At 50.3% G+C, this 24,797-nt stretch overlaps 1 protein-coding gene across 2 annotated transcripts; it reads left to right on the forward strand.

Moving 5' to 3' along the window:
* The first annotated feature begins 374 nt into the window (after positions 1-374).
* Bri3 (brain protein I3) lies at positions 375-24,052 on the forward strand. Of its 2 annotated transcripts, none has more exons than XM_051205200.1 (3): positions 375-537; positions 15,565-15,667; positions 23,645-24,052. In XM_051205200.1, the coding sequence occupies exons 1-3, from the start codon at positions 411-413 to the stop codon at positions 23,775-23,777; spliced, it is 363 nt and encodes a 120-aa protein (XP_051061157.1). In that variant the 5' UTR covers positions 375-410; the 3' UTR covers positions 23,778-24,052. The 2 variants fall into 2 exon arrangements, with proteins under 2 accessions (XP_051061157.1, XP_051061156.1); XM_051205199.1 differs by lacking the exon at positions 375-537 and adding an exon at positions 14,991-15,282.
* The last annotated feature ends 745 nt before the right edge of the window (positions 24,053-24,797 follow it).

Raw genomic sequence — 24,797 nt, forward strand, 5'->3', positions numbered from 1 at the left:
CTCAGCCTCATGAAATTCTTATACAATGTTTTATTGTTTATTTAGTTTATGAAACGTTGGGGTTATTTCTGCCTACTATGGATAAGGCTGCAGTTCTTACCTTTCACTCTGACCTTTCTGGGGCCACAGGATAAAGTCTGACATTGGACTGGCAGTTTATCACAGGGTGGCTCTACAGTCCCGACATGAATCATGGTCTGTATCATATCTCTTGGCAGAGGGATGAAATATCTGAGCTGGTGTGTCACCTCCTGTGGACCAGAGCCTAGAACCTAAGAACCTTGTCACAGAACAGGATTGTGAGGCTACATTCTGTCCCCTGCGAGGCCCAGCCTGCCCAGTTCCTCTCTGCCCCCCCCCCACATTCTCAATGGTGTGACTGCCTCACTGGCCTTTGGGGTCACTCCTCCATGTCGGTCACTGCCTGTCAGCTGCTGAAGCATAAGGGGGCTTTTCCTGGCCCAACCTCAGGCTCCCTCTGGCCACTCCTGGGCATCTTACAGAGACTATCCATGGCCACCACGGTGCAGGAAGCAGGTATGGGGTCCTGGGCTGAGGCTTGAGGCTTGGGAGGCTGGGGAAGACGCTTGGTGGGAGTGAAAAGGGACAGGGAAAACAGTTGGTTTTTTTTTCCCTCTGTCCCTTTATCATGGTGCCCCCTCCAGTGTGTGTGTGTGTGTGTGTGTGTGTGTGTTACATACATGTAGTATATGCACACCTATCTGTGTCAGCCACAGGCCGGAGGACTTAGGGTGACCTACTCTATTACTCTCCATCTTACTCCCTTGAGACAGGGACTCTCACCTGGAGCTGGTGAACAGCAAGTCTCAGTGACTGTCTTAGTAACTCTTCCATTGTTATGATAAAACACCCTAACTACCAGGCAGTGCTGGTACACTCCTTTAATCCCAGCCTTTGGGAGGCAGAGGCAGGCAGATCTCTGCGAGTTCAAGGCCAGCCTGGTCTACAGAGTTCTAGGACAGCCAGGTCTACACAGAGGAACCCTGTCTTGAAACAACAACAAAACCATGACCGAGCAGCATATAGAAGGGAGAGTTTACTTGGGGTTATGGTTCCAGAGGGATGAGAGTCCATTGTGGCATCAATGTGGCAGCAGGCAGCAGACGTGGCAATAGGAACAGCTGTGAGTTCATGGCTCAAAAGTACAAGAAGGAAGAAGAGAGAGTAAACTGAGAAATTGCGTCTTTGACACCTCATGGCCTGCTCCAGGGATGTATTTCCTGCAGCAAGGCCATATCTTCCCGACAGCACCACCACCTGGGGATCTCATTCAAACCACCACAGTGATCCTCCAGTCTCTGCTGTCACAGCACTGTGGTGACAAGCATGTGCAGGAACATGCCTGACTTGATGTGGGAATCTGGGGATTTGAACTCAGACACTCATGCTCGTAGTTAAGTGCTCCTTCCTGCTGAGTCACCTCTTCAGCCCTTGGTGTCCTCTCCTGTCAAAGACTCTCCCCACAACAATTCCCCAAGCTCACTTGTTTCACAGAGCCAAGGCCCCATCACAGCACCATCTTAGATCCTCTAGTTCTGAATGGCTCTGCAATACAGCAGGATCTTTAGCCACCCCATACATGCAGAGCCTCTAAAAACAACTTCCAGGTTGGTTCCTAGACATCCTTATGGACCCAAAGTCATGAATTATTTGTCTCAATTGGGACTGGTTCTTTGTCTGCTTCCACCCAAAGAGGATCCCTGTTTGTCACCAAATCAGTAATCAGTAATTGGTCACAAGTGTGTCTTCCATTGAACATAATGGAAGAAACCCCTTGCAGCACTGGATCAAACCCTGACCTAACATATGCTGAGCAAGCATTCTACTGATGGCCACACCTCCAGCCCCTCACTGGGGGATTCTAGGCAGGTGCTCTACTGCCAACTTTACATCCCTACCCCAGGAAAATACTTGTGTAAATCCAGGTAACTTACTATCTATCCTGTGACAGAGTAGAACTGTGGAGTTACACACTATTTCCTGCGGTGATACTATGTAACCACAAAAGATCACTCAGTGAGATCCTAGGCAGAGTTCATCTTCTGTGATGCTGGCAATTTCCTTCCTTCTGAGTGCTCTTGATTATTGCATCCCCACTTTAAGATGTGTAGCAATACAGGGTGGCCCGGAACTCTGTGCTGGCTAGTTTTTTGTTTGTTTGTTTGTTTGTTTTTTGTTTTGTTTTGTTTTACACTTGACATAAGCTAGAGTCTGAGAGGAGGGAAGCCCAGTTGAGAAATTGCTTCCATAAGATCTGGCTGTGGGCAAGCCTATAGGGCATTTCTTAATTAGTGATTGACATGGGAGGGCCCAGACCTTGCGGGTGGTGGTCCTGAGTGCTATAAGAAAGCAGACTGGGCAAACCATGAGAAGCAAGCCAGCAAGCAACACTCCATTCTAGCCTCTGCATCATTAGTTCCTGCCTCCAGGTTTCTGCCCTGGGTGAGTTCCTGTCCTGACTAACTTTGATCATGAACTGAAAGAAGGAAGAATGAGTAAACTCAACTCACTCCTCCCCAAGTTGCTTTTGGTCATGGTGTTTTATCACAGCAATAGTCTCCCTGATGGAGGTCAGGAGGCCAATCTTGAACTTCCACTTCCTAAGTCGTGGGATTCTCTTACCCCATTTTTTTTTTTCAATGCTGGGAATGGAACCCGGGTCTTCATGCATGGAGGGTGACATACACCCCTTCCCCATTGCTTTTGTAGTGTGGGTACACATGTGAGTGAGTGCCTATGGAGGCCAGAGTGGGACATAGGATCTTTTGGAGCTGGAGTTGCAGGCATTCGTGGGCTGACTGATGTAGGTGCTGGAATCAAAGGTTTGGGCCTCTGAGAGAGCAGTAAGTGCTCTTAACTGCTAAGCTATTTCTCTGGACTCCCATACACAGACAGCTCCCCTCCACCTCATTCTCCAGTTTTGAAAAAGCAGACATAGCTTTCAGCAATGATGCAGACATCTATTTATCCCTCCCTCCCTTCCCTCCCTTCTCTTTTAAGATATATTTATAAGTATACAGTGGTCTGCCTGCATGTATTCCTGCAGGCCAGAAGAGGGCATCAGATCTCATTACAGATGGTTATGAGCCATGTGGTTGCTGGAAATTGAACTCAGGACCTCTGGAAGAGCAGCCAGTGCTCTTAACCTCTCAAGCCCCAAACCTTGTTTTTTGAGCCAGATGCTCTCTGGCCTGGAGTTTGCCAATTGGGCTAGTCTGGCTGGTCACTGAGCCTGGGATTACAGGTGCATGCCCCATGCCTAGCTTTTTAACTTCCTTTCTTTCTTTCTAGGTATCAAACTCAGGTCATCATGGCAGGCACTTTACTGATGAGCCATCTCCCAGCCCAAGAGACTGTTAGGATGCTGACAGGTTATTTGATGTCTCCAGTTTAGGAGACCCAGATGTGTATTCAAGTAATACAGGAAACCCCTAGCCTAGAATATTCTTGTTGTTCTTCAGGCCCCCCCCCCCCACACCTTGCCTGCATCAACATCTAATTTTATTTGTTTGTTTATTTATTTACTTTTGTTTTTTTTTTGAGACAGAGTTTTTCTGTATTGCTTTGGAACCTGTCCTGGAATTTGCTCTTGTAGACCAGGCTGGTCTCGAACACACAGAGATCTTGCCTGACTCTCCCAGGTGCTGGGATCAAAGCTATGGGCCACCACCGCCTGGCTTTTCCTTCCTTTCTTTCTTTTGATTTCTGCCTCAACATCTAAATTTGGTTGAAATGTCTTTGGACTCTCTCTGTCCCTCAATCAAGAAATCTGGGAAGGCTGAACAGTAGTGGCACTTGCCTGCAATCCCAGCACTCGGGAGGCAGAGGCAGGCAGATCTCTGTGAGTTTGAGGCCAGCCTTGTCTACAGAGGGAGTTCAGAGAGAGAAACTCAGTCTCAAAGGAAAAAAAAAAAAAAAGATATCCAGTGTGCCAAGGCCCTTGATTCTTGATTTAATCCCCACACAGAAGGGGGAAACAAAGGGCATTATTAAATATGTATATATATATGATCTATAAAATATTGTGTGTTTGTTTGTGTAGGTGTATGCATATGGGTGCAGCTGTACATGCAGCGACAAGCGTGTGGTGGCCAGATGCTAACTAACATTGTGTGGTGTTGTTCCTTGGGATTGTCCATCTTGTGTTTTCTGACAAGGAAGGTCCTTTACAGGCCTGGATCTTGCCTCATAGGTTAGACTGGCTGGAAACTGAGCTCTAGGGATCTGCCTGTCTCTACCTCCCCAGTGCTGTACAAGTCTTGGCCTTCATGCCTGGCTTTTTCATGTTCATTCAGGGGACCAAAGGCAGGTTCTCATGCCTGCAGGGCAAGCAGTTTACCTACTGAACCATCTCCCTTGGAAAAGATTTACCACCTGATAGCAAAAGAGACACATTTGTGTGTCCTATAGAGACTGATAGGCTTAATTCATAAAATACTTAGAAATATTTGCCCAGTAGAATTGTAAATCTCACAGCAAGCTTATCATAAAATTCCAAAGTGTTTATCTAAGATAAGCATTTAGTAGCTATTCAGCAAATATTTGGTAATGTCCTTCCCCAGGCCAGGCACTTGTAGTTGGTTCCAGCCCTGGCTTTTGACATTAGGCTTCTTTTTTTTTTTTTTTTTTTTTTTTCTCCTTTGGTCACAATCCCAGCCATGTGAGGTACCCAGTTCCTGTATGTGCCAAGAAGCCCACGTGATGGGTTATCAGTGTTTCTCAAGAGCATGCAAGAGAAAGGCATGATCTTTGTTTCAGCTTCCTCTGGTATGTTTGAGGACAGTCATAGTGACTGCCAAGGTCTGGAGGATGACAACTACCCAGGCCTCCAGGGAGGGGCCAGCACATCCTCCATCTGATGGCAATACTTAAAATAAACAAATAAATAAATAAATAAATAAATAAAGTGTGTGATAGATAAATGGATGAGTAGAATTGAATACTTAAGAATAGCAGGGTTGGCCAACCGTGGTGGTGCACACCTTTGATCCCAGCACTTGGGAGGCAGAGGCAGGCGGATCTCTGAGTTCGAAGCCAGCCTGGTTTACAGAGTGAGTTCCAGGACAGCCAGGGCTATACATAGAAACCCTGTCTTGAAAGCCAAAACAACAACAACAAAACAAAACAAAACAAAACAAAAAACCAAAAATAACAGCAGGGTCTTATGTTGCCTAGGCTGCCTTCAAACTAAGTTGAGGATGACCTTGAACTTCTGTGCTGCCTGCCTCTACTTCCTGAGGGCAGGATTATGCCCTGAGGTGCATACCACCACACCTGGTTTTATAGGTGTGAGGATAGAACCTAGGGCTTCATAAAGACTAGGCAAGCATGGTGCCAACTAAGTGACTTCTCTAGCCCTTATTTTTAGTTTCCTTTTGGTGCAAAGGCCTTTTGCATGCTTGGCAGATACCCTGTCCCTAAGTGACATCCCCAGCCCAAAGAAGATGAAACAAATTCCATCTAATTCTGTAGGAACGTATTTCTCATAGACCCAGTGGCCAGCCAGTCTGGTGAAACAGACTTGTAACTTCAGCTACTCAGAAGGCTGAGGCAGGAGGATCACAAGTGAGTAAGACCAAATCCAACCTGGGAAACTTAGTGAGACTCTTGTCTCAAAATAGTAAAAAGACCAGGACCGCTTCTTGGATTTTGGTTAATAGCAACTAGAAAGAGGGCTCAGTGGTAACTTGGCTGGTGTGCCTGAGGCCCAGGGTTCCGTCCATAGTAATGTAAGGGCAAATACACACACTTGAGAGCGTGTGTGTACTCGTGAGCCCATGAGCCCGTGGACACCACACACACACACACACACACACACACACACACACACACACTACACACACACCACAATCATTAGTGCAGGGCAGCATGGTGTAGTCTTAGGGTTGCAGGTAGTAGACCTGGTGTCCAAAGGCCAGGATTCCTTGAAAGAGCAACAGAAGCTGTCTGTGCCTGAGTTTCCTTTGCAAACAGCTAGGGGGTGGTGCTGATGTTTACTTCCATGGGATGACTCTAATAAAAGAGGTCAGAAAACATAAAACAAAGGACTTGCCATGGAGGGTGCCCAGCATACCCTAATTACTGTTACTGGAATTTTTATGGTTAAAGAAGCCCTGATAAGCTAGGCTCAGCCACTCAGTCTCAAATATACAGCTAACTCAATGCTTAGTAGTAAAAAGCAGAGAGATTTATTCAGTTTGACCACGTTGGGAAGAGGAACAAATTAAGAGGTCTAGGGACCCCAAAGTCCACTTTCAGGGTCCTGATAAAGGGGTTCATGATTTTTGTTTTAAAATTATTTTTGTGTTACGTGAAAAGGATTTCTGCCTTCATGTACCACTATGCACTACATGCATGCAGTTCTCCTAGAGGCCAGAAGAGGGCAGATGATCCTTTGGAATTGGAGTTAGAAATGGCTGTGAGCTGCCTTGTGGGTGCTGGGAATTGACCCCAAGTTCTCTCCAAGAGCAACCAGTGCTTTTAACCACTGAGCCATTTCTCCAGTTTCTGAGGTTTATGTTTAAATAGGAGTCAACAGTTATGCATAGCTTAGAAATCCTGGTCAGTCCGGGCAGTGGTGATGCATGCAGTTAGTCCCAGCCCTTGGGAGGCAGAAGCAGGCGGATCTCTGTGAGTTCGAGGCCAGCCTGGTCCACAGAGTGAGTTCCAGGGCAGGCTCCAAAGCCACAGAGAAACCCTGTCTCAGGGGGAAAAAATCCTGGCTATGGTGTGACCCTGTTTGCCACTGACCCATCGTTTGTCTCAACTTCCTGTCTCTCCTTCAGGTGGTCTGACAAGTAGAGAGTCAAGGGCCCCTTCTGGCTGGCACCTGGGACTTCAGCCTTTCCTTCCTCCAATTCGGAGACTTGGGGCTGGGGGTTCCAATTCCCCAGAGACCACTGTCTCTATAACCGCATAGATGCTGGGTGGACACTAGTGTCTCTCTTCAGTGTATCTTGGCTCTAGCCATGGCAGTGACACAGGGCTGCTAGACCCCAGCTATAGGAGGGCACTCTGTGGGAGGGGCAAGGCTTGGGCACACGTGCATGGAAATGACAATGTCATTCTATAGCAAGCTTGAGCCCCAAATGCAAACAATGACTGTTGTCCTTATAAGAGGAGGGGGCCTAGAGAGGCGTGAGGATAGGACTCACAGGCATTTGCAGTTGCCATGTGCCAAGGAATCTGGAGTGGCCAGGTACTAGAAAGGACAGGAAGGGTCATTTCCACACACCTTTGGAGGGAATGAAGCCTGACACACACCTGGGTTTTTAACTTCTAGTCTCCAATGAGACAGGATAGAAAGACAGGGATGCTATGGGGACATGAATGGGAAGGAACCTCAGCCAGGTGCCTCTCTCCAGCTAAGAGGTAAAAATTCCAGCACAATTAGCCACATTTCCTTCAGACGTTTCTCCCTTCCCAGCTGTAGCCTGCAATTTTCTAGGAATCTCACCAGAAACTCCATTACAGTAAAAGATAAATCCTGAGCCTCATGCAACCCTAGTGCTTCCTGGTCTTTCCTTATCAGATTATGACTCCCTGCAAGCCACCTCTGCAGCCACCGTCGCTCACTCATCAGAAAGAAGAGGAGAGGGGACACGCTCAGCTGGTAGCATGTTTGGCTGCCACCATCGTGAAGTCCCAAGTCCAGGCTTCCACACCATAAACTGTGGTGCACAGCTGTAATCTCAGCCCTTGGGAGGTGAAGGCGGGAGGGTTAGAAGTTCAAGGTCATCTTTGGCTACATAGAAGGTCACATGAGACCTTGTCTCAGAGAAAGAGGGAGGAGATAGAGGGGGAGAGAGAGAGAAGCCTTTGAGATGTAACTTGGGAGTCACCAGAATGATAAACATGGCTAATGCCAATAGACTTAGCTGTGTGTCCCCCCTTAAACTGTATTAGTTACTCTCTGTTGGTGTGATACAACACCATGACAAGGTCAATACAGAGAAGAATTCACTTGGCCTTATGGTTCCAGAGGGATAAGAGGGCTCCTTTGTGATAGAGAAGTGTGGCAGCGGGGGCAAGCATGGCAGCTGGAGCCGGAAGCTGAGCGCTCATGTCCTTAACCATAAGCACAAACCAGAGAGCAAACTGGAAGAAGGCAAGGCTTTATAGTCTCAAGGCCCCCAGTGATGTGCTTCCTTCAGGAAGGCCGCACCACCCCAGTCTCCCAGGGTTTCAGCCTTTTCTTTCTCCAGTGTCTTTTTTTCTTTTGTTTGAGACAGGGTTTCTCTGTGTAGTCTTGGCTGTCCTGGAACTCTCTCTGTAGACCAGGCTGGCCTTGAACGCAAAGAGATCCGCCTGCCTCTGCCTCCTAAGTGCTGGGATTAAAGGTGTGTGTCAACACCACCAGGCTCTCCAGTGTCTTAGTTAACTTTTCTGTTGTTGCGAAGAGACACTAAGGCAATTTATAGAGAGGAAAGAGTTTATGGGAAGCTTAGAGTTCTAGAGGGTACATGCCCACCATGGAGAGGAGATTGGCAGCACGCATCATGTTGCTGGAGCAGTAGCTGAGAGCTCACATCTGATCCACAAGGACAAGGCAGGGAGCTACCTGGGAATGGTGTGGGCTTTCGAAACCTCAGAGCCCACCTCCATTGACATACCTCCTGTGATATGGCCATCCCTCTGAACCTTCCCAAACAGTTTTACCCACTAGTGACCCCTTATTCAAACTTATGCACCAATGGGGGACATTGTCACTCAAACCACAATGCCTTGGTATGACATTTCCTTTGAAATTCCAATTCCTTAAGGTCCTTTTGTTTTATCAGCCTGATGGCCGGAAAGGAGGGAGGGACATAGGTGTCTTGAGAACATTGTCCCTCCTGCCTGGATGGCTGCATTACTGCCTCACATAGTTCCATGACCACACTTCCTCTAGCCTGCTCAGACCCCTGTCCTGGGAGCCCCATAACCATCCACTTCTTGCACTTCCCGCTCAGATCTCAGACTCAGCTCTGGCTTTGCTCCCGGGTTCCTGAAGAATTTAGCAATACTCAGGGGAGAGTGCTCCCCACTGGGGATGTAGCTCTAGCTCAGGGTAGAATGCTTACCTAGCACCCAATAGGAAGGAGAAGAAGAGGGAGAGGGAGGAGGGGCAGGGGAGGAGGGGGGATGAGAGGGAAGGGTAAGAGAGGGAGTAATATCTGTCCTAGCATCTCTGTGTTCTTCTATGGGTGACCTGTCCAGTCCTATAAGGGACTGTCCCCGCTGTGTACAAGATTCTGCTCCCTTACCCATCATTCCTCTCCCTGTCCTGCTGAATCATTTTACAAGTAATCTGTTGTTTGCCCACATTAAACAAGCAAGCAAGCCTAAACTGTTCCTCCCATCTCCACATGGCCAACTGTTTCTTATTTTGAGTGTGTGTCTGTGTGGTGTATGTGTGTTCTACATGTTTGCAGTTCTGTGAGTATGCCAGTGTGGAGGACAGAGGGTGAAGTCAGGTGCCTTCCTTGATGCTCCCCCCCCACCCCTTCCCCAGGCAGGGTTCTCTTCTGTCCTAGAACTCACTCTGTAGATCAGGCTGGTCTCAAACTCAGAGATCCACTGCCTCTGTCTCCTGCTGTAATTAAAGGTGTGCAACCCCACCCCCCACCCCAGCAGCTCCATCTATTTTTTAAGACAGGGCTCTGGCTTAACCTGGCTCTCATCCATTTGGTCAGGCTGGCTGGCCAGTGAGCTCCAGAGACGCCCCTGTCTCTGCCTCTCTTGTGCTGGGATCACAGGTACATACCGCCTTACCTGGCTTTTATGTGGGTGTTAGGGTGCGGGCTCAATTTCTCACTTTCCTGTCTGATCCAACAGCAACTCCCCTTCCCCCTTTTTTTTGTGACAGGGTCTCCTGCAGTTCAGGCTGTCCTCACACTTTTTGGGTAGCTGAGGATGATCTTGAACCCTTGATTCTTGTGCCTCTACTTTCCACGTGCTGGGATCAGAGGTGCACAGTACCACACATGGCGGCCACTCACTAGTCTTTCTCTAGTCAAATGTCCCTTTCCAAACTAGCCACTCTAGACACTGGAGGGCAACTACAACTCTCTCTCCCACCCCCACTTTTTTTAACCTCATCCCCAGCTCCAAAAGCAGGCGACTGTCTCATCTCATCCTGGCTACACCAATGCATTGATCAGGTGTTCCTCGGGGCCAGCACCTGAGTGTCTTTGACTATGAAATGTCCCATACCTTTCAGCAACAGGATGGTATTAAACCAGCCTGTGTTGTGTGCCTGGAGTCCCAGCATTGGGCAAGGGAAGGATCAGGAGTTCAGGATCACCTTTTGCTACAGGCTGAGTTCAGGCCAGCCTGGGCTACAGAAGACCCTGTCTCCAAACTGTTATTCCCCCAGCGCGCACACACACACCCACACCCACACACCTGGAGAGATGGCTTGTTAAGAGCACTTGTTGCTCTTGCAGAAGACTTAGGTCCAATTCCCAGAACCCACATGGTAGCTCACGACTATCTATAATTCCATTCCAGGGTCTCACACTCTTTTGGCCTTTACAGGCACCAGTTGCACATGCAGGGGACATACTCATACACATAAATACATGTCTAGACCAACATAAATGCCATAAAAAGGAGGAGGATGTTCCCAAGGCCTGCGCAGACTCTCCCAGCTTTAATTAGGTGTCACTTACTTGGGCTCAGCTCAAGTTCACACATGTAGAAGAAAACTGGGCTCTTCCCCAACACAACCTCGCTCCTGTGCACAGCCAGGTGCCAGCCCTCTGTCTTCCACAATTGTGAGCAACCTGTCGCCAGTTGGGTGACCCTCCTCCTAGGAAGTTGCCAAGTCTTTCTGTTTCAGGTGGGATTTTGCTGGCCTGGACCTCTAGATCCTCCTGCCTCAGCCCCCTGAGTATCAGGATTAGAGATGTTTGCTTCCACCCCAGGAAAGGTCAAGCAGTTTAAATAGGATCTCATTTTCCTTTTGTCTCAATTTCCCCCTGACCTTTGCTGTTGTCTTCATTTTCTCATCCATCTGTTACCAGGCTTGACTCAGCTTCAGAGATTGGGTAACTCAGGATGGTTATGGCTGTAGACACTGGTTGGTCACCTTCCAATATGCAGATGTGATGCTTACCCCTGTTTAAACCCATGTAATTGCTGGGTGGTGTTGGTGCACGCCTTTACTCCCAGAACTTGGGAGGCAGAGGCAGGGGATGTCTGTGAGTTTGAGGCTAGCCTTGTCTACAGAGTGAGTTCCAGAACACTTAGAACTGTTACACAGAGAAACCCTGTCTCCAAAACAAAGCCAGCCAGCCAGCTAACCCACCCACCCTGCTGCAGTTCTGCAGTCAGACCCTTCAAGTGCTAACCCCGCTCTAGTGTCGTCCTCCACGTCCCTGAATAGGGAGGGCCTTGTCTCTTGGGGACCCTTTCAGGTCACCTCAAGTGACTTAGTATCATAGCTTGGAACTGCCTGCTGTTCACCTTTTGGGATTGGACCTTGTGCTTTCTGGAAAGCTCTTGCCCTGCTGGGAGGTTCTTGCTCTGGTCCCTGAGGCCACTCCCCAAGGCTTCCAAGCTAGACACTGGTCCCTGGATTCTTGGGACACACAGACTTATTGCGTCCTCGTGTGCAGTCTCTGCCCCTTCACTTCACTGCAGTTTTCATGTTACTCTGACTCCCTGCCTGACTGCGGTTTTGTGTTCCATTCGGCATCACAGTTGTCCCTTCAGGTGTGAACGTGGGGTGTGGGCTAGCAGGTGCACACTCACAGGTGGCTGTATGAGGGTTTGTTGGTGAGTAGCAGTCTTCAAGGCTACCTGGGATATCCCAAAGCCTCCTCCCCCCCACTCCAACTCCAGCATTCATGAGATCGAGGCTGTGGTTTTCTGTAGGGTTTGATCAGCAAACATGGACCCATAAGAAAATAAAATTGACCTTAAATTGAAGTCTAGCAATGTATATGGGATCTGACAGAAAGGACTGGGGAGGAGCCAAAGCTGCTCCCCAGCCTTCTGCAAAGCAGGGACATCAAGGAGTGGCCTAGGCTGGCAGACAGGATGGCTCAGTGGATAAAGCCATTTGCTAAGCAAGCATGGTAGCCTGAGTTTAGTCCCCAGAACCCGCATAAAGGTAGGAGGAAACAAGTGTTCACACACTGGTCCTTTGCCCTTTGCCGGCATACATGTACCAAAGGGCATGCACTCCCACCATCATTCACACAACAACAATCAGTCAGATTTCTTTAATGAAGCAGAGTCACCAGCTGGGAGGTCACAGTGAAGCAGCCTGAGATGAGCCCACTTCTCACGATGACAAGGGTTGGCCCTGAATCCCAGGCTCCCCTGGAGAGGGGCAACATTGCTCAAGCCTTTGGACTCGATCCTGCCCCCTTCCCCCAGCATTAGCTCTGCTTCCTCCAAAGCTTTTAGCCTTATTTTGTTGTTGAAACCTAGTCTCAAATAGCTCAGGCTGGCTTTGATCTTGCTGTTTAGCCAGTGATGGCCTTGAAGTTTTGATCCTCCAGCCTCCACCTCTGTAACCCCAGAGTGCTGGGATCATAGGCTTGAGCTACCTTGCCTGGTTGTTACAGTGTTGGGGACCGATCCCCAGGGCTTCATGCATGCCAGGTGAGTGCTCTGCCAGCTGAGCCACACATCCAGCCTTGTTGGGTTTCTTTAGCAACAGTCTCAACCCAGGATGGCTCTGAGTTCCCATTTCTCCTTCAGAGTGCTACCAGATACACAGGCACACACACACACACACACACACACAACTTCATTTGTGCCCTTGATGTCCCAATGTTGAGTGTTGTGGTCACCACCACCAACCCCCCTTTTCAAGATAGGATTTCTTTGTGTAGCTCTGGCTGTCATGGAACTTTCTGTGTAGACCAGGCTGGCCTTAAACTCAGAGATCTGCCTCCCCCTGCCTCCCGAGTCCTGGGATTAAAGGTGTGCACCACCACTGCCCAACCTTGATGCCCTCTCTAATGTTTATTGGTCAAGGCCTCTCAGTTCTTCTCATGAGATGTTGGGGGAAATGATGGGTACAAAACAGTGGAAATGGGAGTGGGTTTGGGAGAACTCAACATGTTATAGAGGGATGCAGGTTTCTTATGTATTACCCAGATGTGGATCCTGTGTGCACACAGCATCAGGGATAGGCTAGGCAAGATGTGCTCAGTGGTACAATAGTGGCAAGTCTGTTACAGGGGTAACCAGTTGTCTATGATGGGCTCTGAGGTCTGCTCCAGGGGAAGAACTCCTCAGTGGTACCATAAACTGGGTCAGAGCCATGGCTACGGATGTCAGAGGCCTAGTAGAGTTCTATTGAGGTTTAATAAGGATCAGGAGAAACAAAGAGGCCGAATAGATGTTTATTCAGGGAGAAATAACCTACAACATAGATGAACATCAGCAGGTTTCTGGTTCCAAGGATGTCTCCGGATGTTCTCCAGTCCCCATGCTGCAAGCAAGAGAGCTCCCGGAGACCCCTCCTCAGACTTAGTTCCCTCAGGTAACTTCCGCCCAGTCCCTACCCCCAATGAGCACGGTCTGTGCCACAGGTGCGGACAAAGTGAATATCTCACTACAAAGTTGTTAATTTGCTAAAATAAAAGTAAAGTGTAGCAGCACAGTTTTATAATCCCATTCTGGGCAGATTATAAGAGTATCACAAGTTTGAAATCAATAAATACAAAATGAATCTCGGAGAAGTTGTAGTTATCCCAAACATAACACAGACCACATTTAAAAAAAAAAAAAAAAGGACAGAAAGTGGGAAGTGTCACCAAAGCAAGACCCTGGAAACTCCCAGACAACAAATGGGAAGGGTTCTAAGTGTTCCAATATTCCTATTTTTGTTTGTTTGGTTTTGGAGACAAGGCTGCCTTGACACATGGTCTCATGTAGCTCAGGCTGGCCTTGAACGTGCTGTGTAGTAAAGGATGTCACTGGACTTCTGATCCTCTTCAGTCATTTCCTAAGTGCTAGGATTACAGACACGCACGACTGCACCTGGTTTATGGAATGCTGGAACTGGAGCTTACGGCTTCATTCATGCTAGGCAAGCACTCCATCAACTACGCTGCGGGCACAGCTCCCAGTCTGCCGTACTGACCAGTTAACCAAGCATCATGCTTGGGAGTACTTCAGCTAAAGGCACAACAGTTATGTAGAGACTGCATTGCGTGGGGGGAGGGGCGGAGAGAGGGGACACGGGCCTGGGTTGGACCATAGTCCTCTTCTAGGGAGCAGTATTCCTACTTTGCAAACTCACCAAGTACCTGGTCAGGCTGCCGGAAAAGACTGGAGAAACTGAAGGGAGCATGGCAGGTGCATGAAGTTTAGGGTTCTTCGATTCAGGGCAGTTATTGCTAGTTAGTGGCCACAGCTGCTGAAAATGAATTAATCAATCCAAATGGGAGAAGGATGAGCAGGCTTTAGTGGGCGTGTGCTCTGGTGTGCTACCACCTCCACCCCAGATTGTGTTGTTAGTGCAGCTACACTGCAGGGGCGTGACTTGTGAGGTCACCGGGCCCCTCCTCGTGGCGGGGTGGTGGGGGTGGGGGTAGAATCTGAGGGTTTAATATACTGACCCGGAGCCGGCAAGGTGGTCCACACATTGGGAGGCAAAGGCGAAAGGATTAAGAGTTCCAGGCTAGCCTGGGATACATAGCAGTGAGGTCGAGACCAGCCAGGCGATGCACAAGCCCATGTCCAAAGGGAGAGAAAAAAAAGCGGGGGTGGGGCGCGGGGACGACGAGGTGGCGCAGTAGGTGAAGGTGCCCACTCTGGAAAGTTATTCAGTCGTGGCAGGGTGTCAGAACTTCTAGGGAAACCCGAGATCCTACCGGGGGGGGGGGGGAGGCGGGACTGAACGAGGACAACACCCCATCACCCGCCGCCCAAGCGTCTTTAAGAGGCCCTCCCCAAGCCACGCCCGAAGCCACGCCCTCGTCACGCCCACGTGACCCCGGTCTTGTGACCGGCAGGAGGGCGGGGAACCCTTGGCGCGGCCGCCCCGCCCGGCGCGCGCCTCACAGGGCCGAGCTGCTCGGGACACCGCCGGAGCTGCTCCCGCCGCCATCCCTGCCGGGCCGAAGGAAGCGAGCCGGGCCGGAGCTGGCGGGCGCGCGGCCCCGGGGGCCGCCATGGACCACAAGCCCCTGTTGCAGGAGCGCCCGCCCGCCTACAACCTGGAGGCCGGCCAGGGCGACTACGCGTGCGGCCCGCACGGCTACGGGGCCATCCCCACCGCGCCCCCGCCGCCACCCTACCCCTACCTCGTCACAGGTGGGCCCGCAGCTCGGCGGGGTCCCCGAGCGAGCGGCCTTCTGGCTGAGCTGCGCGCTGTCCCGGCGCGGGCCTGCAGGGGCAGCTGCTGCCCGGAGCGCCCTGCCCGGCCCAGGCCCTGCCCCTGTGGCCGTGAACTTTGTGTCGGAGGGTTTGCACTTGGCTTCTAGAGCCCACCCGCAGGCGCGCTCAGCCCAGTTGGAGGCGGGGAGGACAGGGGCTTGGGGGAGGGAGGAGGAGGCCCGAGAACGCCTGGTGCTGATCTGCGCTCCGCTCCCACAGGGATCCCCACCAGCCACCCCCGGGTCTATAACATCCACAGTCGAACCGTCACCCGGTATCCTGCCAACTCCATCGTCGTGGTCGGAGGCTGCCCGGTCTGCAGGTAAGTCTTTAGCCTAGGGGTGGCAGAGAACGCACGTGCCGGGATCTTGCAAAAGGCCAGCGGGCGTGGGATGGGGTGGGGTCACAGCCGGGATCCCGTCTCAGAGGGAGTCCCACAGGGGAGGGACTGCAGTGGGGGAAGGTGGGGTCACACACCCCTGGCTCTGAATTTACTTTATGCGGCAGAAGGATGGGTTCTTTTTTTTTTTTTTTCCCTGTGGGGAGTTGAGTGCATTTGGGAGGCATGGCACCCCGAGTGCGTGGGACGCAGGAATGTTAACAATGGAGACTGATGGTCTTTCCTCCCTGGTTCTGGGATCCGCAGCGAATCAAGGTTTATTTTGGGTTTTCCTCCAGTTTCCGCTAGTGTACTGTTACATTTGAATCTTAGGAAGCAGGACTTGAGTCCGCTGACTAGTGTGCCTAAGGACTTTCGAGATCCAAGTACCCGGGAGAGCAAGAGCTGTGAGGCTGCAGAATGCAGACCCCCGGCTTAACAGCTCCAGGCCACTAGCTGCCCAGGAGGAAACCCCGTGCTTCTTTGTTCCGGGCTGGAGTGGGTTTTTTTTTTTTTTCTTTTTTCTTTTCTTTCTCATATCCTCAAACTGGAGCTGACAGAAACTTCGTGAGGACTTTATGGAAGGCGAGAGATGCAGCCAGGCTCGCTTGAGGCAGGCTTTGAGAGTCAGCTTCCAAGTTAAGAAGACTTGGCCACTCCGATGCACAGGGCAGGGTTTCAGCCTTTGTCTGGGGGGAGGAAGTTCAAGTCTACGAGATGGAATTAAGAAACCCTTGTTTGGACTTAGACTTCATTTCAAAAGCGTGTTTCAGTGGACGGAGTGGAGCCATGGGGAAGTTAATGATTTTAGAAACTGGAGAGTGGCTTCACAGATGACTGCTGGTGGAAGACACTGGGCCCTCAGCTGATCATGGGCTGCTTAGATTCCTCATTGGGGACTCAAGTGCCAACTCAGGCTGGGGCATCTGCCTGGCCCTGTGGGTGGGTCATTGCCCGGCAGACGTTTGGCTTTTGGAGTTGGTACTGGGCAGAGGGGCTGGGATAGGAATCAGCTGCTCCCTCCAACTGTAGTTTAGTCTTGCTGATTGCCTCCAGCGGGCAGTTCTCTGCAAGAGTTCCAGTAAGGGGTTGAGGCATACCCGGTAGACAAGAGGGAGCATAGATGGGCAGGTGGACCTGGTTTGTGAGCAAGGGAATGGATAATACAGGTTCTCTTGTGCAGAGAGCTCTAGTGGGAATAGTGGGGAGTGGAGGTGGGAAACAGAAAGCCCTCCCTTTGATGTTGAGGCCTCAGACCCCAAGGATGGGGCAGATATTAGATGATTTCTCCAGTTTAAGGAGAGGGTTAGTCGGCTGGCAGAGAGGAAGGAGAATGGGAGAAGCATAGTGGGGGGGAGGGGGACGCTCTCTAGGATTTCATGTCTGCTTTGTCCAGCCACCAGCTGGATGAGGAACTGGATCCAGACCCTGGTCCTACCACGTGCAGCTGTTTTTTCTCCATCAGTGGACAGGAGTGTTCCCATGAGGCTCTTGGCCCAGACGCCTGAGCTTGGAGAAGTGGGAGGGGAGACCAGCAGCAGGGCAGTGTGGCTGCTAGAGCCTGGGAACCAAGGCAGTCCTAGAGCTGTGGAGTATCAGCTGCAGTCTGGGTCACTGTTGGGTCTAGAGCACTTTCCCTGGGATGTGAGTTGTGGTGTTCTGCAGGTTTGTGGCTTCTGCTCATGTAGAATCTGGGACAAGGTCAGGCTGTGTCCGCTGCCCTCTCTCTCACTGAGGTCTTGGGCTCTTGTGGGTGCTTCCTTCTTTGGGAACTGGTAGCTGCTGTGCCTCTGGGTGAAGGCATCCAGCACTAAGGAAGCTGGGTTCTCTAAGGACAAATGTGCCTGATCCTTAAAGTAGTGACCGCTTCCATCTTCCCAGGCCACCCACTTGTGTCTTGGCTGGGAGGAACAGGCTATTAGGCATGCCTGGAATCCCTGCAGGCTGTTCTCAGTGCCCTCAGCTGCTAGCCCCTGGCTTCAAGGCTGGTTCCTACCATAAGCAGGTGTACAAGGTGTGTCGGTCCCTCTCCCAAGCAGGGGTGGGAAGTAAGTACAGGAAGGGGTGGCCAGCTTTGCCTTTGGTTGAGGGAGAGTGTGTGTGCTCCTGGAGTTGGGACAGAGATGTTCCCCTGTAAAGATTCTAGTCTGCCCCTGCCTAGCTTGTTAGGGCTGAGAGATAGGACACCTCTCATGTGATCAAGCTTTCTCCCTTCCAGATGTAGCCTACCAGGCCCTGTCCCTTCCCTCCCTAGTGGCTTGGCAGGAATTTGTCCAAGTCACACGTCTGTGATTCCCTCTGAGTGAGACTTGGCATAAGAGGCTGGTGTCGCTTGTCACTTTGCCATCCTGTCTGAGTCGAAGAACAGCCTGACTCCATCTTCCTTTTATAGACCTTTGCAAGAAGCGATTCTCTCATCCCCAGTGGATGAACCAGACCCCCGCTGGGCTTCTTCCAGCCCACCTTAAGGCTGTCCCACTGCACCTACAGTAAGCAGTAAATCTACGAAAGTCCTGGGTCTCTGAGGCAGGTGCCTTTCCACACCAAGGGCTGTGGGTTGTTCCCTTGGTGTTGGGTTGAAGCTGGAATGTGCATGCACAGGGTGAGCAGCATGGCTGAGTGCAGAGCCTGGTAGGCTCAGGCTCCTCATGAGTACTGGCTGGCTTGACCAGAGAGGCAGGAAGAAACCCAGAGGAGGGTGGAGCCTGGATTTGGCACTGGGTCATTGTCATAAGGGCTGCTGATGTGAAAGTCCCTGTGGGCTGAGGTGGGTTTGGGTGCTATGGAGAATATGAGGTGGCAGAGAGTCTGGAGAAGATGGGGTGGTGGCAGCCTTGGGTTTCTAATAATGATGGGTGGCAGAAGGGCTGCTCTGCCCCATCTGTGACAGGAAGGAGGTGAAGGAGCTGGCTGCGCCTGACAGGAGGTGGAGGCTGGTGCCCTGGCTGTGAGCTGCAGAAGGCATGCAATCTGAGGGAGGCCCACTTTGTCTCCCAGTCCTGTCTGGGCCCTGCCAGCTCTGGCAGTGTGGGACAGTACAAATGTGAGTCTTGGGAGCTCGAGGGCACATAGGGCTCTTTTTTTTCTTCACTTCGAACATTTGAGGCTGTGCCTGAGAGTTGGGCGTTGGAGACTTGTGCCCAGGTGGCAGATTATTTTGGGGGGAGATCCTGGTGAACTGCCCATGTCAGGGTGGTGCTGCCTGCCATGTGCAGATGCTTTTTGGAGTGAGGCTATTAGCTACTGGTTCTGTTGTGAACTCCCACTTGTCAGTGGCTGGTGGAGGAAACCTGGCATCCCTTTTCCTGGGGATGTTGTCCTTCCAGTTCTAGGAATGTTGCAAGTGTCTCGCAGGGCTGAATGGTGCCTAGGGCTCCTGGGTTTGGGAGTAATACTTAAACATCCAGAGGGCTGGGGCCAGACCCTGGGAGGCTGACTGCGCTTGGATCCCTGCCACATTTCCACAGCAGTATAGCCTCAGGTGCAGCTCCACCTCATCCACCTGTAAGATGGGGCTAGGTTGTGCTATGGAGTGAGGTGCTGTAAGGAACAGGAGGGGTCAGGATAGCCCTTTCAGGCTAGGTACTTGGGCCCTGGGGCCCTCCAGGATTGCATGTCTTCTAAAGCTTAGAGCTTCCTCTCCCCTGTCCACTTCCCTCCTGTGACCAGTCTATCTGGCAGGTGTCAGGCTTGAGTGGCTGCATGTCTGTGGAGGGGTTGAAGTAGTAAAGCCTTCCAAGAGTTATTTTCCTAATTCCCTGTGCTGTTTCCTCCCCTTGCCGTGTGACTGGTTAAGGGGAGGGGCCGTTCAGGTGCCAGGAGGCCCAGCTTTGGGTTCTGAGCCAATGGAAAGAGTTGAAACTTGTCCTGGTAGTGCTTTTTGGAGGTTGTGGAGGAAGAGAAGGTGAGGCTGTTGGGGACAGGCAGCTGGAAGGCAGCAGCTGCTCTCTTGGGCAGGGGCTTCACTTGGTGCTAATACCACCTCAGTAGCCTGTAGCATTCTGCTGAATGTAGATTGGCTTATTGTGTTTCTGGAGTCAGATGTTGGCTTTTAGAACTGAAACTTTGGTCAGTCTGGGGCAGAACTGAAGTTAGAATTTTGCATATTTGCAGGACACGAATCTTCATGTTAAGAGGATATATTGAGACTATAAATAGGCTGGGCAGTGGTGCATGCCTTTAATCCCAGAACTTGGGAGGCAGAGGCAGGTGGATCTCTCTAAGTTCCGAGGCCAGTCTGATCTATAAAGAGTCAGGGCTATGTAGAGAGCCTGTTTCAAAAAAAAAACAAACAACAAAATAGAGTCTATAAATCATCTCATACGTTTAGGTTATGCTGCATCTAGGTTGGGCTTGCTCCAAATTTAGGAGAAATTGTACTTCCAGAGCTTGGGCATTTGGAATTGTGGGTTGAGGGCATGGGATCTTGGGCCATATGTTCCCTCACTCACAGGTGAAGATAGAGGATGGGAGGAGGCCTCTCTTTCTGATCTCTCTAGTTCATGGAAGTCTGTTTAGAACTTGGGTTCAAGTTGTTTTTGTGGGATGAGGATATGTGGGTCTCCAGTCATAGACTCTTGGTTGCTGGCAGATATCCAACTCTTCCTAGGTGATGTCCCCACATAGTGTGACTGAAGGAGCACCCTCACTTTTCCCGGAGGCATAACTGAGCGTCCCAGAGCAAGTTGAGGTGAAGGCTCCTTAGGATCATGAAGTTCTTAGTACCAACTCTGGCACTTGTGACTGTGGAGTCAGCAGAGGGTGGCATTGCTTCCCAGCTCTGAGCCTCCGATAGAGAAAGTGAGTTGTTCCAGTGCCCGCTGCGTCAGCTGTGGCTCTCTCTTGCTCTTGAAGTTATGAGCACAGTTAAAGGGTTCAGAAGATAAGGGGTCTTGAGCCAAGACACTGGGCCTGGCTATTTACAGTAATTGTGCACTAGGTAGTGTGGACCATGAGCAAGTGCTCAGAGGATGACCTGTCATCCCAGGCTCCTATTTCTACTGCGGAGACGCTGGCTTATGGTTTGCATGGAGCATTAAGAGGAAAGGGACAGAAGAGTTGGGGTGTGCTGCTACTCTAGAAGGCTTATCCCCAAATACAGCAGTAACCTAGAAGCTATGATACTCATGTGGATGAGATGCAGGGCAACATGGAGAGCCCATCCCAACCTCTTATACCCTGGCATAATCCTACAGTGCCCAGCCACTGGCACCTTCTGGGCTCTGCCCCTCCTTGGGAGTATTAGGCAGGTGCTCCTGTCTCTTTTCTTGGGTATTGAAGATTGAGGCCCCTGGTTTCTTTCAAAGCTCCTGGTGACTCAACCAGCAAGCAAGATTTGCTTCCTGTGACCCAGTGCTCTTTTGTGGGACATTTTCTTTCTTTTCCTTTCCCTTCCTAACCTTTTGAGACAAGGTGTCATGTAGCCAGGCTGCCCTCTAACGATCTGTGTAACTGAGGATGACCTTGGACTTCTGATCCTCCTGCCTTTACCTCCTGAGTGCTGGGACTATAGGTATACACCACTATATCCAATTTCCATGATTTATCTTCTAACTGGGATATGCAGACTAGTGTTTCTTGGAATTTTACCTAGAGATTGGACAGTTTGTGAAGGTAGTAGGACTAGAAGGATGAAACATAGATGGAAATGCCATTAATGGATCAGGACCATATGGCCTACAAGCCACTCTGGATATTTCCAGATACTGGGCCCTGCCCACCTGTGCCTGAGGGCAGCTGCAGCCTCAGGTAGTTTTCAGCTGTTTTTGTTGTTTTTGTTTTAACCAGCTTCACCACTGGTTAAAGGGGGCCCTGCCGCTGGGGGAGGAGTCCTGCCTAGTCTGTGGTAGGCTAAGTGTGGTGATATGGTAACCTTGTAGTTAGGAAGGGACACTTTTGTAAGAGTCATATGAGAGACAGGATTTGGTGGTACTTATCTGTAATTCCAGAACTTGTGAGGAGGTGGAGGCAGGAAGGTCAGAGGTTCGAGGTTATCCTTAGTTCTATAGGGAGTTTTGGAGACTGTTTTAGTGTCCCCATCCCCGAATCAAACAAGCAGCAGCTTTGCTGACACAGATGCAGACAGGCATCCTGATCCATGCTGCCTTACAGCAGGATTTGGTTGCCCTGTGCCAGTCCAGCAGCAGCGGTGTTACTAGCTCATAGGTGTCGGAAACTCTGATGAACCAGGTGGAGTGGACAGCCCCCAGAAGTGGGGAATTAGGTTGTTTCCCAAACCTGCCTGTCCCTTACCTGTCAAGGTTCAGGAACTGTGCAAAGTGCTATATGGGGCTTACTGTCTGCCATGGGCTTGTTTCTGGCTGGCATGGAGTTTGCCTTGTCTTCTAAGCAGTTAAAAAGTTTCCCAGAGTATCTGGGTTTTATATGTTATGGCCCTAGGAAGTCCCAGAGCTGGGACCCTACCCACTGTGCCTGGTGAAGCCCTTAATTTTGGCTCTCACCTGTTTGGTGTTTTGTTTAAGCTGTCAACTTTCCTGCTCTCTCCATGTGGTCTAAAGGATAGTTGGCAGTATCTAAGAGCATGGGGAGGCATGAGAGGATGCTGGCAGGGACTCCTCAGGCAAGCCCCTCTATCCCCCACCCCTACCCAGAAATACAAAGGAAAGCCCACCCAGTAGGAACAGAACAGGCAGGCTTAGCCAGGCAGCTTGCTGTGTCTGTCATATCCCTGTTGAGCCCTCTGTCCTTTACACACTAGCTTGGATGTCACTAGGACAGTGTCCCTTCAGCAGCACCCCTCTTCAGTGGCTCAGTTCTTTCTCTGTCCCAGCAGTGTGCACCACTCATGGACTTGTGCCTGGAGCATCGGACAAGGGTCCCTGTTGGGAGGAGCTCATGGGAGTCTGTTTGGTTTAGGTGAGGCTAGAACTTCCCAGAGGAGCTTTGCTTCTCACCTTTGGGATTGAGATCCTTGAGCTACCTGTGGTGATAAAGACCTGAGGCTAATCTGCGTCACATGGGGAGAAAAGACCACCTGTGACTAAGGTGACACAGGTCATTGGGCCTGTTTTCATGCTTGATATAGGCTTTTCATGATGTCCATTTGTCTTTGTTCCAAATTACCCATGTTGCAAGTAGACTTGCTTTTTTTTCCCCCCCCCCCAAAAGGATTTATTTTATGTGCATTGGTGTTTTACCTGCATGTATGTCTGTGTGAGGATATCAGATCCCCTGGTATTGGAGTTATGGACAGTTTTTACTGCCATGTGGGTACTGAGACTTGAGCCCAGGCCCTCTAGACTTAGGGCTGACTTGATTCTTAACTCACACCAACTGAATGATCACTTTTAAAACACTTTCCCATAGAGGACAGAAACCTAAAACATTTCAGCATTGGAGAAATCCTCTGGCTCTGGGAACAGAGCATTTGTCTACGCAGGAGGCTCTGGCTTATGTTCCCAGCACAACACTCTAGGAGTGTTATTTCTGGAGTGTCTTGTTTTCCAGAGGTGTTGGAATTTTTATAGGATTTGCTTCACTCTCTGTTGTGAATGAAGGCAGAAATCAGAGGACAACTTCTGGAGTTGGTTCTCTCCTTCCACTCTGTGTGTGTTCTGGGGATTGAGGGGATTAGACTGGTCATCTGGTTTTTGTAACAAGTGCCTTTATGGCTGAGCCATCTCACCAGCCCCTTTTTGTAGACCAGGAAAAATGGAAAGTTCTTGCCTTTGTGTTAGGTGATACCTTTTAACTGTGTTCTTTGAATTTGCCCAGCGTGCCCTGGGTGGCAGTTTACACTGGCTCCAGCCAGTTCTCTGCAATCCAGCCCTGGGCTGTTGCTGGCCAAATACCTCCATGCCTATTCCTGCAAGTCAAGCAGGTGCCCTATGTAGATTGTGATTGTGACATCCCATGGGTTGTCAGGCTTGGGGGTCCTAACTTGGCTGCCTCTCTCTACAGGGTTGGTGTCCTGGAGTACTGCTTCACTTGCCTGGGCATCTTCTTGGCCATCGTCCTGTTTCCTTTTGGGTTCATCTGCTGCTTTGCATTGAGGAAGCGAAGATGCCCCAACTGTGGAGCAGTCTTTACTTAAAGGGAACAACACACCCAGTTTTCCTACATTCAGCTATCTTTTCTAATGTAAATGTTGTGTACAATAGTTTTCTTTGATTAAGCTTCAGGACTGTTTTGTAAAGTGTGGTGGGATAGACTTGGTGTAAGCAGGCTGATTCGCAGAGGTGGAAGGCAGCGAACTGCTCCCAAGGTTAAGGATAACTCAAGAAAGCACTGCTTCTATTTTTTGCAGTCTTCAATTTGGGAATGGTGAGAAATACTGTTTTAAATAAATGAGATTCATACCATTGTGTAGCTTGTTCTGCTTGCCCAGTGTTTTTACACACTGCACCTCTGAAGTCTTGTCATGGGAAGTATCCCGCGTGCAAAGGCCTATGGCTGGCCATCTTCTAGTCCTCAGGCATCATCCTCAGGCATCACTTACAGTTCAGAATATGTGTTTCAGATGTTCCTTTATTATCAACATGAAACAAATGTTTGCAGAGCTGGGGCGTGAGTCAAGGTAAGTGACCCTGTGAGGGATAGCACACCACAGATGTTTGTGATGGGAAGCATGTGAGTTCTCAGTACGACTCCCCTTCACACACCTGAAAGTCACCCTTGGCTTGTTCTCTATTGGTGGAAACGGGGCTTCCCATGTTGACATCCACTTATGTGTTGATCACAGGACCCATCGGGGTGGGATACCTGCCTAACACAGGGTGATGTGGTCTGTGGAGGGTGCTGGCATGGGCAGGCCCACACCAATTGCCCTTCATGGGGCCAGCAGGTTTGTCTTTCCATGGGAGCCTGGCACTGCTTGGCCCAGCTGGATAGACTGAAGTTTCATGTACACAAACCCTGGCCACTTTCCAACTTGGAAAAAATTACTTCTCTGGTGACATTCAAGGAACTGAACTGTGGTAAGCAGCAAGCTTCTATTAGTAGTGACTCGCCTGAGTGTGGATTTTAATCATTTGCCATCCCAGAAAAGGTCTACATCTTTGGCAGATAGGGGACAACTCTAATCCTTAGCTCAAGGCTGTGTGCAGTGGCCTGA

The sequence above is a fragment of the Phodopus roborovskii genome, unplaced genomic scaffold (genome assembly GCF_943737965.1).
Source record: "Phodopus roborovskii unplaced genomic scaffold, PHOROB, whole genome shotgun sequence".
Taxonomy (NCBI): domain Eukaryota; kingdom Metazoa; phylum Chordata; class Mammalia; order Rodentia; family Cricetidae; genus Phodopus; species Phodopus roborovskii.

Bases quoted from the DNA above. Each gene is read 5' to 3' on its own strand.
- Bri3 (XM_051205199.1), top strand. From the start codon at position 15,141: ATGGACCACAAGCCCCTGTTGCAGGAGCGCCCGCCCGCCTACAACCTG. The intron at 15,283-15,564 runs GTGGGCCCGCAG...CCGCTCCCACAG, and splicing joins CTACCCCTACCTCGTCACAG to GGATCCCCACCAGCCACCCC. The intron at 15,668-23,644 runs GTAAGTCTTTAG...CTCTCTCTACAG, and splicing joins GGAGGCTGCCCGGTCTGCAG to GGTTGGTGTCCTGGAGTACT.